General features: G+C 35.9%; 1 protein-coding gene across 6 annotated transcripts in view; it reads right to left on the bottom strand.

The window, feature by feature from the left end:
* The window catches only part of LOC128985513 (transcriptional enhancer factor TEF-1-like), a 116,143-nt gene that overhangs the window by 22,304 nt on the left and 77,628 nt on the right, over positions 1-16,211 (bottom strand). For all 6 annotated transcript variants that reach the window (XM_054405081.1, XM_054405079.1, XM_054405078.1 and 3 more), the window contains exon 3: positions 2,820-3,065. In XM_054405081.1, coding sequence (XP_054261056.1) covers positions 2,820-3,065 — 246 coding nt within the window. The remainder of the gene's footprint in view (positions 1-2,819; positions 3,066-16,211) is intronic.

The raw sequence follows: 16,211 nt of genomic DNA, 5'->3' as shown, positions 1-16,211 counted from the left end.
CCTATTTTTACCCCATAAAACCCCCCATAAACCCCCGTTCCCATAGTCCGATCATGCTGGTTCGCGAACTCATTCATGGTTATCCTGCCTTACACCTTCAAACCAAATTTTATCAAAATCGGACAAAAATTACTCAAGTTATCGTGCGGATGGACACACACACACACACACACATATATATATATATATATATATAGATATATAAAAATTTGAACGAATGGTGTTTTTGGCCTCTGGGGACATCAAAATGAAAAAGTAAATCGGTCCTGGGCTTAGGTCTTACCATGAGACCTACGGTAATAGCTACTTCCCTATAGGGAAATTCGCTAAAAGGAATATTATGCAACCCTCATTTTCTAGTAATACCCATAGTTTAAAATAAACAATTCTCTAGCGCAGTTCAGCCCATTTATCAATGAACTGTCTTCATTCAAGATATAAATAAAAATTTAATCTGAACCTGAAACTAATTTAACTTCACCCAGATTTAAATCAGATTGTTGATTCCACCCCTAAACATTATTTTACACTAACCATAACTTGTGCGTACTCAGTAATAAAAAAATATACAAACAAAAACTCCCACAGTTTCACAAAAAATAAACTCACCCCTACATGCTCGGATTCTTGTGCAGGGAAAAGTCCACATTGTTCATTTTCATGTAAATCGCCAGAGCGAAATAGCTTTTCGGAAGTGTCTTGGACGCAACACAAATTCATCACAGGGGACAATTATTGTGACCCCCCCTCGACCCCCCTACCACGTGACCAACCCCCCCCCCTGTGGACGACAGATTGCAACATTCCTACGTACACCGTCGTTCGCCATTTGCATTAAATCTTGACCCCGTCATCGAGATAAGGAATCGTCTGTAAGAAATTTCGGGGAAGTTTATTCGGAGATAATTTTCCACGTGCTCACCTTACACTTGCTACAAGAATTTGTATTAAATTTAATACGTGTTAATGTTGTTTTTCGGGTAGTGCATTAATTGCGCCAAGAGTTCCTTAATTGCGCCAAGCACAAAACTAGGTTGGGGTGAGTTTCCGGCAGAAGGAATGTTCTTGTTTACGTGTAATCCTAACCTTATCCATCCTATCCTAACCTAACCTAAGCTAACATAACCTAAGCTAACCTAACCGACTCTACTATACAGTCATTGAGGGCCGCCATCCGGGTGGCTTCCTAGAGTAGTTGGCGCAATTAATGCCCACCCGCTTTTTTGTTGTTTTTAGCTGATTAACCTATAGTCTGAAATCACATACCCATTAATAGAAACAATAACGTTACAAATGCGACTATTTTTGACCAGTTCAAATGTAAATTTACGATTGATGGAAAAAATCAAGATTTGTACACGGCACCCCCCCCCCCTTCCCTCCTTTATATCCCGAAGTAGACATCCTATTTACAAAGGTAGTAAAATGTTTCCATCCAGCTTATGTCACAATCAAGCAATATAACTTAAATGTAATACAAACGTCTCCATTACATCATTAACTACTATTCTAGCTGACCTATGCGACGACATCTCTGGTCGAAGTATAAAACGTTGTAAAAATAATCGACGCTCCCGGCAAGTTTGAATGTCCTTCGTCAGTGTAAAAGAGTATTGCGAGTATTAAGATTACAACAATAATAAGATATAAATATTTTCATCAAATTGAATTGACATTACAGTATTGAAACGAATACAAGCCTGTGACATTTGCGGGTAAACTCGGACACGCCCTAAGCGTAGACCAAGGTTACGAGGTACAACACTAGATCCAATGTAAAACTATGGAAACAGCTCGGAGCTGTTCAAAAAAATGTAGATATTGACGTAAAAAATAGGGAAATTCTAAAGAATTGCATTAGCTTAAACCATCCGATACTATTTAGAACCTAACTATTTAGAATGGAAATGAAAATAAAATTGGAGCAGTCGACAACGTACGGTTTTCAATTACTTTTTTTTTACACATTGACCTTTGAAAGCCCGACACTGATTGAGAAGAAGGCGTTAGAATGAAACCTGAAAGGAACACGAATGAGAGGAAGACCTTGCGGCACCTGGAGAAGAACAGTGGAGGAGGCTGTGAGCTTAGGGTCATCTGAGGGACCTGGCACAAGATAGGGATGGATGACGGGCTCTTCAGGACGATTCCGTCTCCCGAGCGCCGAATCTCCCGAGCGCCGCGTCTCCCCAGCGCCGAGCAGGCTATCTGGCATAATCTGACAGTTTTGACAGCCGAATTGGAATTCACAAAAGCAGCGAACTACGGTAAAGGCGTGTGCCCCAAATGTTTTTTGTTGCTTTGTCACAATCAGCGCTGGAATGACGTTAATTTTACATACATTCCATTGCAGACGTGATACGTTTCGAATTCTAAATTAACATTTAATTAATATTTTTAATTCAGCTTACCGACTTCTTACTATTGAGATGTTCGCACTTAATCTTGAATGATTAACCTAACCTAACCTAAACTATACCTTCCGCAAAGATTCGTGGCGGCTGAGGGTTACTTAACCTAACCTTTACTGCTTCACAGATTAAGCTCATTGATACGATTTTAAAATAGAAGGTATTAACCCTCGTCACTTCTGCATCACTGAGCAGACCCTTTGGTAATGTATGGCCTCGGCGCTGGGGATACTCATTTGCCTTCGGCGCTCGGGAGACGCAACGCTTCTGGACACCCTATATGAGTCCAGGAGCTACAGGAGATAAGTTATTGACTTTTTAATTCAATGGACTGGGAGGGAAACTTTTTCAAAAGCAACCACCCCTGACTACATCCCACTGTAAATCTTATGAAATCCCTTTACTCACCGTACATCTTCCCCTCGTCCGACAGTATGATCTTGCGACGGCCGCATGGCGGGTAGATGGCCAACGCCTCTTGGAAGCTCTGCTCGATGTCCGGACTCCAGACTCCTTCGGCGTCCGCTGCCGCCAGATCCTTGTCGTCGTCACAGTCGCCGACGTCCAGCTGCGACTTGGAGTCAGGGTCAGCGCCCGGTGGCCCGGAGCTGGTCGGAGTCCACGCCGAGGAAATGGTGCCAGCAGTCGAGAAACCTGCGGAGGAAGTCATAAGTAAGACCAATGGTTGAAACAAGAACGACTAGTCAAAGAGTCGTGAGTCAGGTGTCATGTCGTAAATAGCTCGATACGGTCATAGGTTCAGTGTCAAATTTGTAAACTCCACAAATGTTGACGTAGAAGTTGAAACCGACTGCTTCGAGGGACATCTTCACATTACCTTGGGAATTCATTGTTAAGACCGAGTCATTTTACTTCTCCTTTACGTGGATCTGACATTATAATCTGTACGATGGAACCTGTCCACAACATAGTCGTGGTTAGGGGACAGGTTCCATCGTATAGACTATAGCGACGGTGGTTACCTGACGGCATAAGAGGTTAGAAGTAGACAGCCAAAACTAACATACACTAAAATAGTTTTATCAAATTCTTCCTGAATGGGCTAAAACAAGAAAGAATTAATCATACTTCTGGTTTCTGACAAATAGTGCGTTTTCTGTCAGGTCTGGCCATAGCAAAACCTAACTTAACCTACACTAGTCCGATTTAATATACAGGGTGAATAAAAAGTCAAGACCCCCCCTCTAATATTTTTCCAAGTAAATTAACAGAGATATCCTTTTGGTGGTCGAGCAATCTTAGCAGGAAGTTTCATTTTATCATTTTGAAATTTTTGAGTGTCCCCCCAAAAAGGGGGATTTGGGGGCAACTCAAATATTTTAAATGTAAACCCCCTTCAAGTGACACCTCATTTTGAAGTGTTTACAAAAACTTAAAGAATGGTGAAAACTAGAGGTCGCTATCCCTTCTCTATCCAAAATGGTAGCCCGTCAAATGTTGTGGAAAATCAATGGTAAAATTGTTAATATTGGCTGTCATTTTGGATAGAGAAGAGATAGTGAGCTCTGGTTTTCACCATTCTTTAAGTTTGTTTAAACACTTCAAAATGAGGTGTCACTTGATAGGGGTTTCTATTGAAACATTTTTAGTTGTCCCCCGAATCCCCCCTTTTAGGGGACACTAAAAAATTTTAAAAGTTAACCCCCTTCAAGTGACACCTCATTTTGAAGTGTTTACAAAAACTTAAAGAATGGTGAAAACCAGAGCCCGATATCTCTTCTCTATCTTAAATGGCAGCCAATATTAACAATTTTACCGTTGATTTTCCACAACATTTGACGGGCTACCATTTTGGATAGAGAAGAGATAGCGACCTATAGTTTTCACCATTCTTTAAGTTTTTGCAAACACTTCAAAATGAGGTGTCACTTGAAGGGGGTTTACATTTAAAATATTTGAGTTGCCACCCAAATCCCCCCTTTTGGGGGGACACTCAAAAATTTCAAAATGATAAAATGAAACTTCTAAGATTGCTCGACCACCAAAAGGATATCTCTGTATATTTACTTGGAAAAATATTAGAGGGGGGGGGTCTTGACTTTTTATTCACCCTGTATTGTATAGTGAATAGGTTTGAAAACCAGTATGGTTATACATTTATAGACTAGGGTTGGAAAATGCATTCTATTATATCCATATAATAAAAATGTTCTGCTTGAACTGTTTGTTCCAAGAGCGAACCTAACTTAACCCTGGCTTAAAACTAAAAAGTCATTCACAAAAACTGTTGGTCAGCCAGTATTGAATAGTAATTTTTTATTAATCTCCTTTAGACAAAAATGAAGCATGATGCCAACAAAACGAAGAAAGGTCGACACAGACGTAAATAACAACTATTTCTCTAGTGAAACTACAAACTAGCTTTAATTTGATCTTGCCACGAAGACAAACTTGATATTCAACTTATGACATTTCCTTCAATTCTAAGAATTGTTAAGAGTTGTCCCGTCTAAGTTAAATCCGATCCAATTGACATTTATTCAGTTTCATACTTCAGTTTTGATAACTCAACTGTGAATAAAGTACGTTTCATTTATGTGAATTAGAAATTATAAATTTTACATTTAAATCATTTTCCTTAAGTAAACTACCAGATTCTTTTCTAAACTATCCCATGCAATTTTTTTATGAGATTAAAAACGTTCAATGTATTTTAAAGTAAGCTTTGAATAAAGTTAATAGTATGATCATAAAAAGTTAAGAAAACCATTAAAACTTAAGTTATATAATTAATTGATTTTCGTGGTGGGAGATCCCCCAATAAAGATAGGTTAAAAGATTTTCAAGTGGACTCCAACCTCCCGGGCATTATATCACATGCTAAAATCCATTGGGGTTTGGTGTGATTTGAACCCCTTTCCTCCAAATTGTGGGTCAAATTCAGTAAGCTCATTTATACCGAGGAACCTGAAGATTGATAATATAAACCGATAACATCAGGTTGCACAGGAACCTGAACAGCAATTAAACAAATCAATAAGCTCGTCATATCGATGGTCTGAATATTATCTGAATATAGTATAAATCGATAAACTCATCGAAGTACGTGGATATTGATAATATAAATCGATAAACTCATGTTATCCAGGGACCTGAAGAGTGACAAAATAAATCGATAAGCTCGTCATATCGAGATAAATGAATACTGATAGTATAAATCGATGAACTCATGTTATCCAGGAACCTCAAAAGTAACTACGTAAATTGATAAGCTCGTCATGTCAAGGTACCTGAATATTTATTGTATAAATCGATTAACTCATGTTATCCAGGAACCTCAAAGGTGACTACGTAAATTGATAAGCTCGTCATTTCAAGGTACCTGAATATTGATTGTATAAATCGATAAACTCATGTTATCCAGGAACCTGAAAAGTGACTACGTAAATCGATAAGCTCGTCATATCGAGGTACCTGAAGATAGATCAATTAGAGCACACAAGGTTAGTGATACTGATATTCCTCACACAGAAACACATTTGTAGAGCTCCAACAAAGTTTCAGCAACAAAGACAGCAGGATGTAACTTACTCGACCAGATTGGCAGTTGACATATCAGTAGTCAATTAGAAGCAGTGGGTGAGGCGGAGGACAACTAGGGCATGGCACGTTTGTTTATAAACAGCGGAGTAGAGGTTACGGCGAGGGTCAACGGCCTGTGACGTCACGAGCGCTCCGCCGGCCGTTGGTCATCACTGATCACTCGCCGTAACAAAACCGACCATTGGCGACCGTGCGGGAGCGCTGTATGTGTTTGACGGTCAATTGTTACAATGGTGTTTCAAGTGAAGGAGTATGAATAATGAGTGAGGTACCGTTGATTACATATATGTTACTGTACCGTGAAATACACACTCCGTTTCTGTATTAATTGTAAATGATAATTTGTAGTCTTTTAGTATTTAACAAAGGTAAACTTCCTAAAATTAATGGCTTTTATTAGCTAATAGTTTTTAATGAGCCATGGCTGTGACCAATAACACCTCAATGAATGGATAATAAGAATGTATCATATGTAACAACGAAGGTGGAAAACTTGCTGCCGGGTTTCCCGCGTTGGCGCGACATCACTATTGTTTTGGAGGGAGATGATGACTCACACGTGGGCGAACCGGCCCTGGGCTGCTCAGCCAGTCGATATAGTGGAGTTGGCGTTAGTTTGTGGCATTAAACCCATCATACTGTCAACAAAAGTGGTAAAATGTTGGCACAAATCAACGATATCATCTGGTATGTCAATATAGTGGAGTTACCGTCAGTTTGTGGCATTAAACCCATCATACTGTCTACAAAAGTGGTAAAATGTTGGCACAAATCAATGATATCATCTGGTCTGTCGATATAGTGGAGTTACCGTTAGTTAGTGGCATCGAGAGTCAATTGTACAATCTATGAAAGTTAAAACGTTACTACAAATCCACAATATCCTCCGGTCTTTCAATATAGTGGAATTAGCGTTAAGTGGCATTGATCCCCGTTATACCATCTGCTAAAGAGGTGAAATGATACCACAAATAAACTATCTAGTAAGTCTTTATAGTTTTTTGTCCTAGGACGCTAGGCAGGAGCCCGGGATTGTTTTTCACATTACTTCAGGCTAGACCTAGGGGTTGCGGCATTATCACTTAGATAAAATCCATTGGTGATTTGGCGGGATTTGAACCCGGGACCTCACGGACCGAAGTCCCAGGCTCTAACCACTACATTAGCTCGCTCCCAGTAAGTCTTTATAGTGGAGTCAATGATAATTTGGTACATTGCACGTAATTTGTATTACCTGCAATATTTGTATACCACTCTGTAACGGCTTAAAGCCTGAGCCAGTCCCAGACACAGGAGCAGTAGACAGGTCACATCATACAGGCTCAACCCAGTCATAGTTTCGACCCAAATAAAAGGTTATCAATCCTTAATGTTTTAATTGAAGCCAAAGAGAAAGAAACACATATGCCGTACTGTTGAAAAATACACTTAGGTTTCAAGATGTTCGGATGCATTCAGGGCGAACAGTGTCGTTTATTCGACACATAGAAACAACAATCTATAGTCAAAAACAAATTTATTGTCTTCCAAAACAACTGATAATTCGAAAACAAAACGGTCCAACAAAACAGAAACTTCAAATCTGTAATCAAAGGGGCGCTCAAAGGGTAGCAACAAAGCTGAAGAACCGAGTAGGATTTAATTAAAAACAATCTGTCAAACAATACTGCAATGAACGTGTATAAAGAAGTAATAAATCAAGAGAAATAAGAAGCGCCAATAAAACGGCGGGAAGAAAACAAAAAGCGTAAATCTGGGAATAAAAGCGCTCGGTGGGAAAACTTGTGTAAAATATTTAAAGAGTTTCCTTTATCTGTTTTGTTTGATCGCAAGAGGGAGGGGACTCCAACAAGTGTCTATTGATTCAATGCTACGCTTACTTTCAATTCGGTGGCTTACAGGGCGGACTTTTCAGCCCGATTTTTTTCAGATTTCTCTCTTTTGATTTGCCGTTTTTACGGATATTTTTATTGTTGGAAGATGGTCAATACGATAATAAAATTAAGAGTTAAAAAAACGTCTGTACTACTTACTTGGTAATTCCATGCAAAATATAGCTGGAAGTGTTAAAATAAAGTAAAATTTATTTGTTCATTTTAAATTTACCTCAAATTGTCTTTATACTTTAACATTTGTTAAACGTGTTAATAAATTCACAGTACAATTAAAATTTTTATTAAGTTAGAAGACATATTATTATTTTGGCTATCTATAGAAATACACTTTTTTTTAATTTCTTCATAAAAAAATTTTAATCGTGTTTGCTTCGCTCAACTGGCTTTCACTACTTAGTTTACCTGTTTTAAGGCAATCAGGCGAATACTTCTATAGTCAAACTTACTATTTAATATAGTTTTGTCTTCATTGCAACAAAATGAAAATCCACGTCGTTACATGTTTTATTTACTTTAAGAAAAAGAATTTGGCGGAGTTTATGATTGCTGTGAAAACCTTTCCCTTTAAATTATTATTGGTCCTGAGGTACTTTTATCGTTCAATATTTAGATTTAAAAAATTTTATTTCTAAGATTTTAGAAGTTTTATTCCATAAACAGAAATACATAATATACATAGATAGACTGTTTTGGGAGCTAACTTATAGATGAAGCGAGGGATCGAGGGGGTTTTGGGACCTTAGAATGAAGCGAGAAGACATCTTATAACTGCCTGAAGATGACTCCAATGTGAGTTGAAACCGGTAGCAACTCAGCTACAAACAAGATCGCATAAATGCAGGTATTTTACACCAATTTATAGTATTTAAATGCGATCAGGAGGCTAAAATTCAATATAACTAACTTATAGATATGTTCAATGTACGAAATTTTCGTTGAATTATTTAATTGTCTTCGAGTGGTGCAGGAAGTAAAAATATAGTTAATTACCACCCTAAAATAATGTTTTCGACCACATTTCTGGAACTCTGAACTACAATTTGTGACGGAGTCACCTTAGGCCCTTGTAATGCAATAAATACACCATCCAACCGATCAATTTTCAAATTTCCTTCCGAACAGAGTGTCATTTAAATTAAACTCTAAGAATAAGTCACAAATCGTAACACGATTTAAAACAGCGAATCCCCTTAGAGAACGCGGTAAAATTCGCGAAGTTTGAATCAAAACCGAAACAGAAGATTAATTAAAAACTTTGTTCTCCGAAAGATTTAAATGAGAAAGTCAGCGTTAAAATTAAAACGGAGGTAAAGAGTTAGAACGAATCAAGTAGCAAGCCGGGTGTTTTAATTACATTAAGTTTGACTACACAATGCGAAGAAACAGAGACGAAAATATTGCTTTGCGATTTTTAAAAGGGGGATTTTTTATTATTTCCTGTCTAAAAGCTTACACCAACTTGGTCCATGTATATCAGCTATAAAAAATCAGCTGAGAAAAACTCAGGTTTCTTTTGCACAATGTATGTAGAAAGCATTTTATTTATTATCTTTGCACTATTCAAAATCAATGCTTTACATTGACTTACCACTATTACACAACACATAAGTACACAATGCTGTTAATTTATTCCATTGCTGTATATACTTTGAGGTAGATATTCCGTTCATTTTAAGTTGTACACATTTTATTTTAAACTATCAATCTACTACTACTACTACTACTACTACTACTATTACTATCTTATCGTCATACAATAATTAATTTTGCCTGTTTAAGCATATTTTATGTCTGATCGCGTTTGAATAGGAAATGCTTGGATTTAGGAGATTCTAATAAAACTTAACAACACTTATTGCGGTGTTCCCCGTATTAGTAAACCTAAGTACAAAACATATACTTATTGTACATTAGACAAGTCCGAAGATAAGATTCATTTATGAACCTTTTATCTAAACATATAATAAAGCAACTGAAAACTCCCTTACTTGTACATACAAATAATTACTAAAAGCCAATCTGGTTGATGCATTTTGGCCAAATAGAAAAAAAAACACATTGACTTGACTGAATGATGTCTTTAACAAGCTAAAAATGGCTAACTTTAGTCTGTATGATGGAACCTGTCTCCTAACCCCCCATCTACTTGGGACTATTCCAGGCATTAAACAATTGGCCACTCCTCAGGTAGAAGTAGTATTAGGAGACAAGATTCCATCACACAGGCTATAGTACTGAATTTTGCTACAAAACCACCCTTCCTATACCAGCCCCCCTCTATCTTAAATCTCCCCGTCTCTAATAATAAGCAAGGGTCACCCTATTTGATCCCAATCAGTCAAACGCGTTTTGTATTTGAGAGAGTTAAGAGACGATAAAAGGCGATAAGAGTTGCATATGGACATCTACTTAACGATTCAAAACTAAGATTTTATATCTAGTCTGTTAACCTTTTGACAGCTTTATTAGGGATTGTTTGTGATGGTGGGTAGGACGTATATTTTTAAAACCACTGCGAAAATATTTCGATCATTGTAACCCAGGATGCACACAATCAATATAGGCTGCTTGAATTGTTTTGCCGTTTCTAGAACATTTTTACTGTTAGTTTGTATTTTTTTTAAGTTATAAATTTTTTAAGTTGTAACAAGCGGATATTTATAATATTCCATTTTATAGTATAGTATTATTGTATACCATTTTTAAAGTCTTTGTGAGATTGTATTTAAAAAAACCCATCTAAGTTTTGTAGTTAAAACATAATTCGTAAAACAAAAACACTTTTATAATTTGGTTAATTTATAAGGAAATACTAACTTGAGAAATATATACACCAAAAAATATTACATAGATTTGTCACACAAATTCAATATTTTAATAAAATATAAATATACAATCACGTATAGAATCGAAATATGGTTTTAATATAATACGAATGGTGATATAATTTCAAATATTTGAAATAAAAAGACTTAACATTTTAAAATGCAGCAATCGATGGGTGAATATTTAACAATGTATAAATAAACATGCAAAATTGTATCTAAAAACTGCATATTCACCTAAATTTAAATACAACCGAATTCCGGTCCTTAAAATAGGAATAGTCTATTGAAATACAGTAGGTGTATATATAATTTTGAAAAAATATAAAAAAAATTCAAATAAATATGTACAACTATAAAATAAAAGTACTAAACATTTATTTGCTTTGTGAGGAATATTTTAGTAGTACTGTATATATCCTTTGAAATAGGAACACTGTAAGCTTACGTATATTTTAAAATAGTTATCCAACAGATTTTTAAAAATCGCATTTTCACGAATATAAAATTCCAGCGTACAGCTCCCAACTGGTCAAATATTAACAAAGGTAAACTCCAACCTCCCCTCGGCGTAACTTAAAACAATTAAAATTCTCGTAAAAATGTAAAAGGCTGCAGCCGACGGGGAGGTGTATTAAACCGTTTTACGGCGGAACAGTAAAACAGGCAAAAGAGATAATCGTAGTCGCGCCGGCGGCGTGGAGGGGGCGAAAACAGAGCTACTGGCAAGTTATAGGGTCGTGATGTCCCCCCGGAGGGGGGATTTATTTAGGGGCACAGCGACCATTACCCAGTATCGTTTATAAGCTGTAAATTTGGTGCATAATAGCAGCTCTCGCGGCCTGGAATGTGGGTTTTAATATCGCCGGGAGTTTGAGTGGGGTGAGTGGTGGGGGGCACGCAAACAGATCCTACTGATAGCCGTACTAGGAACACGGAGTGGGGGGAGCACCGACTACTGTACGGCACGCACAGATGAAGAAGTGACGCTACATACGCTTCGTGACTAGGTGACACACCTTCCGGGGAATGCCTGGGGTGAGATAACAGCTGATAAACCCCGCCACACGTCACCTCGATAACAAGTTCAGAAGTTTAAATTGTTCATAACAGAATTCGTAACCTTTAACGAGGTTCACTTCATGGTGACATATTTAGTAAATTAAAATGGTATGAACAGTAACAGCATGAAAGTGGCATTGTTAATTATTGACGAATTTACTCTCATTTGGGAAATAATTGAGATATAAACTTTGGAGCTCAAATATACTGTTCATAATTATATTTAAGTTTATATAGTGGGGTTGTATTACATTTTGACAGTTTTCTACCAACACTTTTTTTAATAGGCCAATAGTTTATGTAATTAGATTTTGTAACAAAAAAATAGAATATGTAGGCTTTAAAATAAATTCAGTAACGATTTTCTCGAGAAAAAAAGTCTTGCCACCTAAACTACTATTCATTTTTCAATTCGTTGACTAATAATCAATAACATTTTAACAAAATACTAAACCTAGATTTGTAAGTTTTATAAAAAATATACATACATTCATTCTTTCCAAATATAACGAACTACTACTCTAAACATTTTTTTTATTAATTGAAATTAACTAAAAGACAATAAATCGTTACTCCTTTAAGATCAATTTATGAGACTTTCTAAGCAAATAAGATCGCCGATTTTCTGTTTTATTCCTGACAATCGATCGAATCATTCAAACCTCCAAAAACACAGCCTAACAAGCGATGGTCAAGTTTTGGAGGGAACCGTAATGAACAAGTTGGACAACAAAACAAGTGTAACAGTAACAAGCCCTAGACCAAACAGTTGCAATAAAGACAGCACTACATTGCTGTTCGCTTCACCAACATTGTAACCTGTTCACCAAACGAGAACCTAGTCCAGCTTTGTTCTACGCGAAGCTTCACTTTGTTCAATTATGTTGTTGGAATGGTTATGCATTTTGACATTTTAATTCAAATGATTGTGAATCATTTCTTACATAGGACATTATATAGGCCAATAGGTATTCAAAAATGCAGCATCTGATCTTTGAGATCAACCACAGGATGAAAGGTTGAGGCAAAAAGAATGTTAAAATATATTTTAAATGATGTATAGTACAACCAACAACTATTAAATACTGCATATAAAAATTGTTCAATTCCACAAACGACTTCTGTGGGTAGTTCTCCCTGCCATATCCTTCTACTCCAAGATTGTTTAAATGTTTTCTTTAAATTCCCTTATAGAATATATTAGGCTAATTAGGTTTAGCCTAGTAGTTAGATTTTAATTAACTCAAGTGACATTTGGAAAATCACTGCCACATACTTTAGTTCTAATATTTGTGTTTTTTGTTTCTCCATAATTTTCGTAAATATGATTTCCCAGTAACATTCCTTGGAGAAAAATTAAAAAAAATATTCCAATCCCATATTTCTGAACCAATAATTGTGTTTTACAAATAAATTTTGATTCCCTAGGTTTACATGACACCCTTTAATCTGCCCAACTTAAACTTAAGGTTAAAAGAAAATAAATCATCTTCCATAACTCCGTTTGTCACTACAGCTTCTTTCTTGAACGTCTTAAGTCGACTCTTGATCTCAGATGGCTACTTTATTAGATTTGCCTAAAACCCATTCTAATTTAACTGTCATAAAAAAAGATCCAGTGGTTGTGCATTTTACAAACTTACTTCATTTCACCAAATTTTCTTCAAACCCTTTGTTTATTTCAAATGGTCTGATCCGTTAAATTAGCACAAGAATCTACAGTAAATTTTCTGCCATACCATTTCCTGGGTTTCCTGATATTCGATATTCATTGTTTGCTACGATTTAAAAAAATTGCTAAGCCGAATAAAATCGTTTCATATTCGATAACTCGAGTTTGTAGTTTAGTATTAGTATTAGTATTAGTATTAGTTGCAGATGGTCATTTCCAGAACGGAGATTTAATAATTCTAGGCTACTGTTAATAGACGTGGCCTACATTGAAATATTTAACTAATTGAACACTTTCTCGGATACATCCATTTGTCGAGTAGTATAATTTGTTTTCATTAAAATCCCCGATTTTCCCAGACACAAATCGCCTCCGTAGGCTTCCCCGCATCGGTTCAGGTCTAATTTCCCTGTTTCCCTCATTTTCTTTCCCGATTCCCTGATTTCCCATGTACCAATAACATCTTTAAGCTGATTCCCGTCAGTTCAAAAGTTCAAGCCTCAAATTTCCCAGTAATTTTAATTTGTCTGAGTAGTCTTATTTCCAAATAAATTTCACAATTTTCCCAGACACCAATATCTTCTATAGGCCCTCCTTGTCAGTTTAGGCCTCCAGTCAGACTTCAATTAACTCATCAACGATCGATCTCTCAACGGTCTCCTCTGCTTCATCTCTCTCTCACACCCCCCCCCCTCTCTCTCTCTTACTTCCTAATATCAATATCCCAACAAGGCTGTCTTCAACTGTGTTTACTGCAACTTCAATTTGTTAAAGATACCCTAACACGGTATCCCAATAGTCCTTCACAAATATTTTAGAAATACGCACAAAAACAAAGAATTCGTAACGTTCCCGTATTGACATGCTTAAAATGACGATGATGAGGAAGAATTTATACAATACATAAAGTAGATTTGTAAGCAAATTTTTAGTCGCTTTGAAAAAAAAAAAAAATGTTATGTTAAAATGAATGATTTAATTTGATTTACGATCTACTCATGTCTACAACATACTGTAGTTCAATGAGTACCTATTTGGTAAAATTATTGTTTTGATTAAAACATTAAAAGTAGTCAACATAATGAATGTATTTGCCCACGTGCTATGACAATTGGAGAAGTAGTGATTCAGCTTTTAGATTTCAATCAAATTTTACAAATTTATTCACTTTCTATTCTATAAATAATTATTAAAACCCCTTTCCCTTCCTCGTAGCAGCAAATCTAAGTACTAGTTTTAATCTAATTTTATTGAAATAAGGAATAAATTTTACGAGTTTTTGGAAATATTTTGGTAAAAATCCATTCAGACAAATGGAAAAATGTGAATGCAGGTCTTCTGCAGCGGGGGTATTTTTATAAAACAATCTTCAGTGGTTATCCAACAAACCCAACTTCCTCATTACAGTATAAGATGGAAGCCGCAGCTTCAAGTGTTGCTGATACTTGATTGGCAAACTTCAGCTCCCTAGAATTAATCGATCTCAACAACTTGTATTGGGCCATCGAGTCTAGATTGCGTCTAAGTTCTCGACAATACAAAACCACTGCGAAAAACTACACAAAAGAACCAACTTAAATAATAAGTTGCAATAAATTGGTAAAACAAAAAGTACTCGAATAAAGGTAAGTTAAATAAACAAAATAAGAATACTGTACAAATAAACTTAAAAATATTTAAAAACAATTATACAAGAAAGAAGAGTAAAATAATAAAATAAACAAAACAATGAAAACACTCAAGCGAACTTTCGAGTGAAGAAAATCAAAATAAATATAACTAAGTTTTACAACAAAACAAAACAATAAATAAATCATTAAAATAGACTGAAGCCTATCGAGTAATACACAACTACGCGATTTTAACCATATTACAGTAAAAACAGAATAAAACAATACAATGACGGCAATATCACCTCAATAAAAGATTTTGATGAGGGAGAACTAACATAAAATGATATAACAATCGGTAAAAAAATGTAATGACCAAAACAGTAAGTGCCAGTCATGAAAGCTAATAAAATCGATAAAATCCTTAATGAGGTTAATGGGACCAAAAAGATAACAAATCATACAATTTATAAATTATTATGCACCTGGCTAAGGGCTTTTACAGTTCTCCTTTTTTTCAATTTACCATCAAAATTTAACATAGGTATTTTGATTTTATTTTTAAACTGCCATATTCTTAAACATGTCAAAACAGTGACAAACCACTATAACCGACAACACAATATTTCCCGCCAATCTAGTATGAATTACCGCCAAAACTTACGGCCATAATGGATGTGTTCAATTTTAATTGCGCGTCGGCGGCGGAGGCGAATACCAATAAAAGCGATGTATAGGTTTTTGCCGGCGTAATTAATAGGGGCTGGGGATTTATTGCGGGGGGGGGGAGAAGGGGGGGAGTTATGAAATAATAATGTGGGGTCGGGGGACAACGTTGGGGTGAGTTTCGGGCGGGGGTTGGCCACAGCGGTTGGGTTTCAGCAACTGATGCACACAGGTTTACTGCATTTTGTGTCATTTTCGCAAACGTCAGTTGATGAGATTTCATTCGGATGAAAATCGTATCGTACCGAAAAATACTCAAATTAATTAATTTCTTCCATAAATAATATACACAATTATTATTACTTAAATAATATACAAAACATTTTTAAGTAATAGTAATAATGAAAAATAATTGCTAGTGTAATTTACTTTATTATAATAAATGTGTTGCACTATTAATTGTGTCATTCTAGCGTAAATGTATTTTTTGCATAAATATATATTAA

Source organism: Macrosteles quadrilineatus, unplaced genomic scaffold, assembly GCF_028750875.1.
Source record: "Macrosteles quadrilineatus isolate MER2022 unplaced genomic scaffold, UCM_ALF_1.0 Scaffold_2__2_contigs__length_208266976, whole genome shotgun sequence".
NCBI classification, from domain to species: Eukaryota; Metazoa; Arthropoda; class Insecta; order Hemiptera; family Cicadellidae; genus Macrosteles; species Macrosteles quadrilineatus.
The sequence above is the reverse complement of the archived record's forward strand: the minus strand, read 5'-3'. Positions and strand labels throughout refer to the sequence as shown.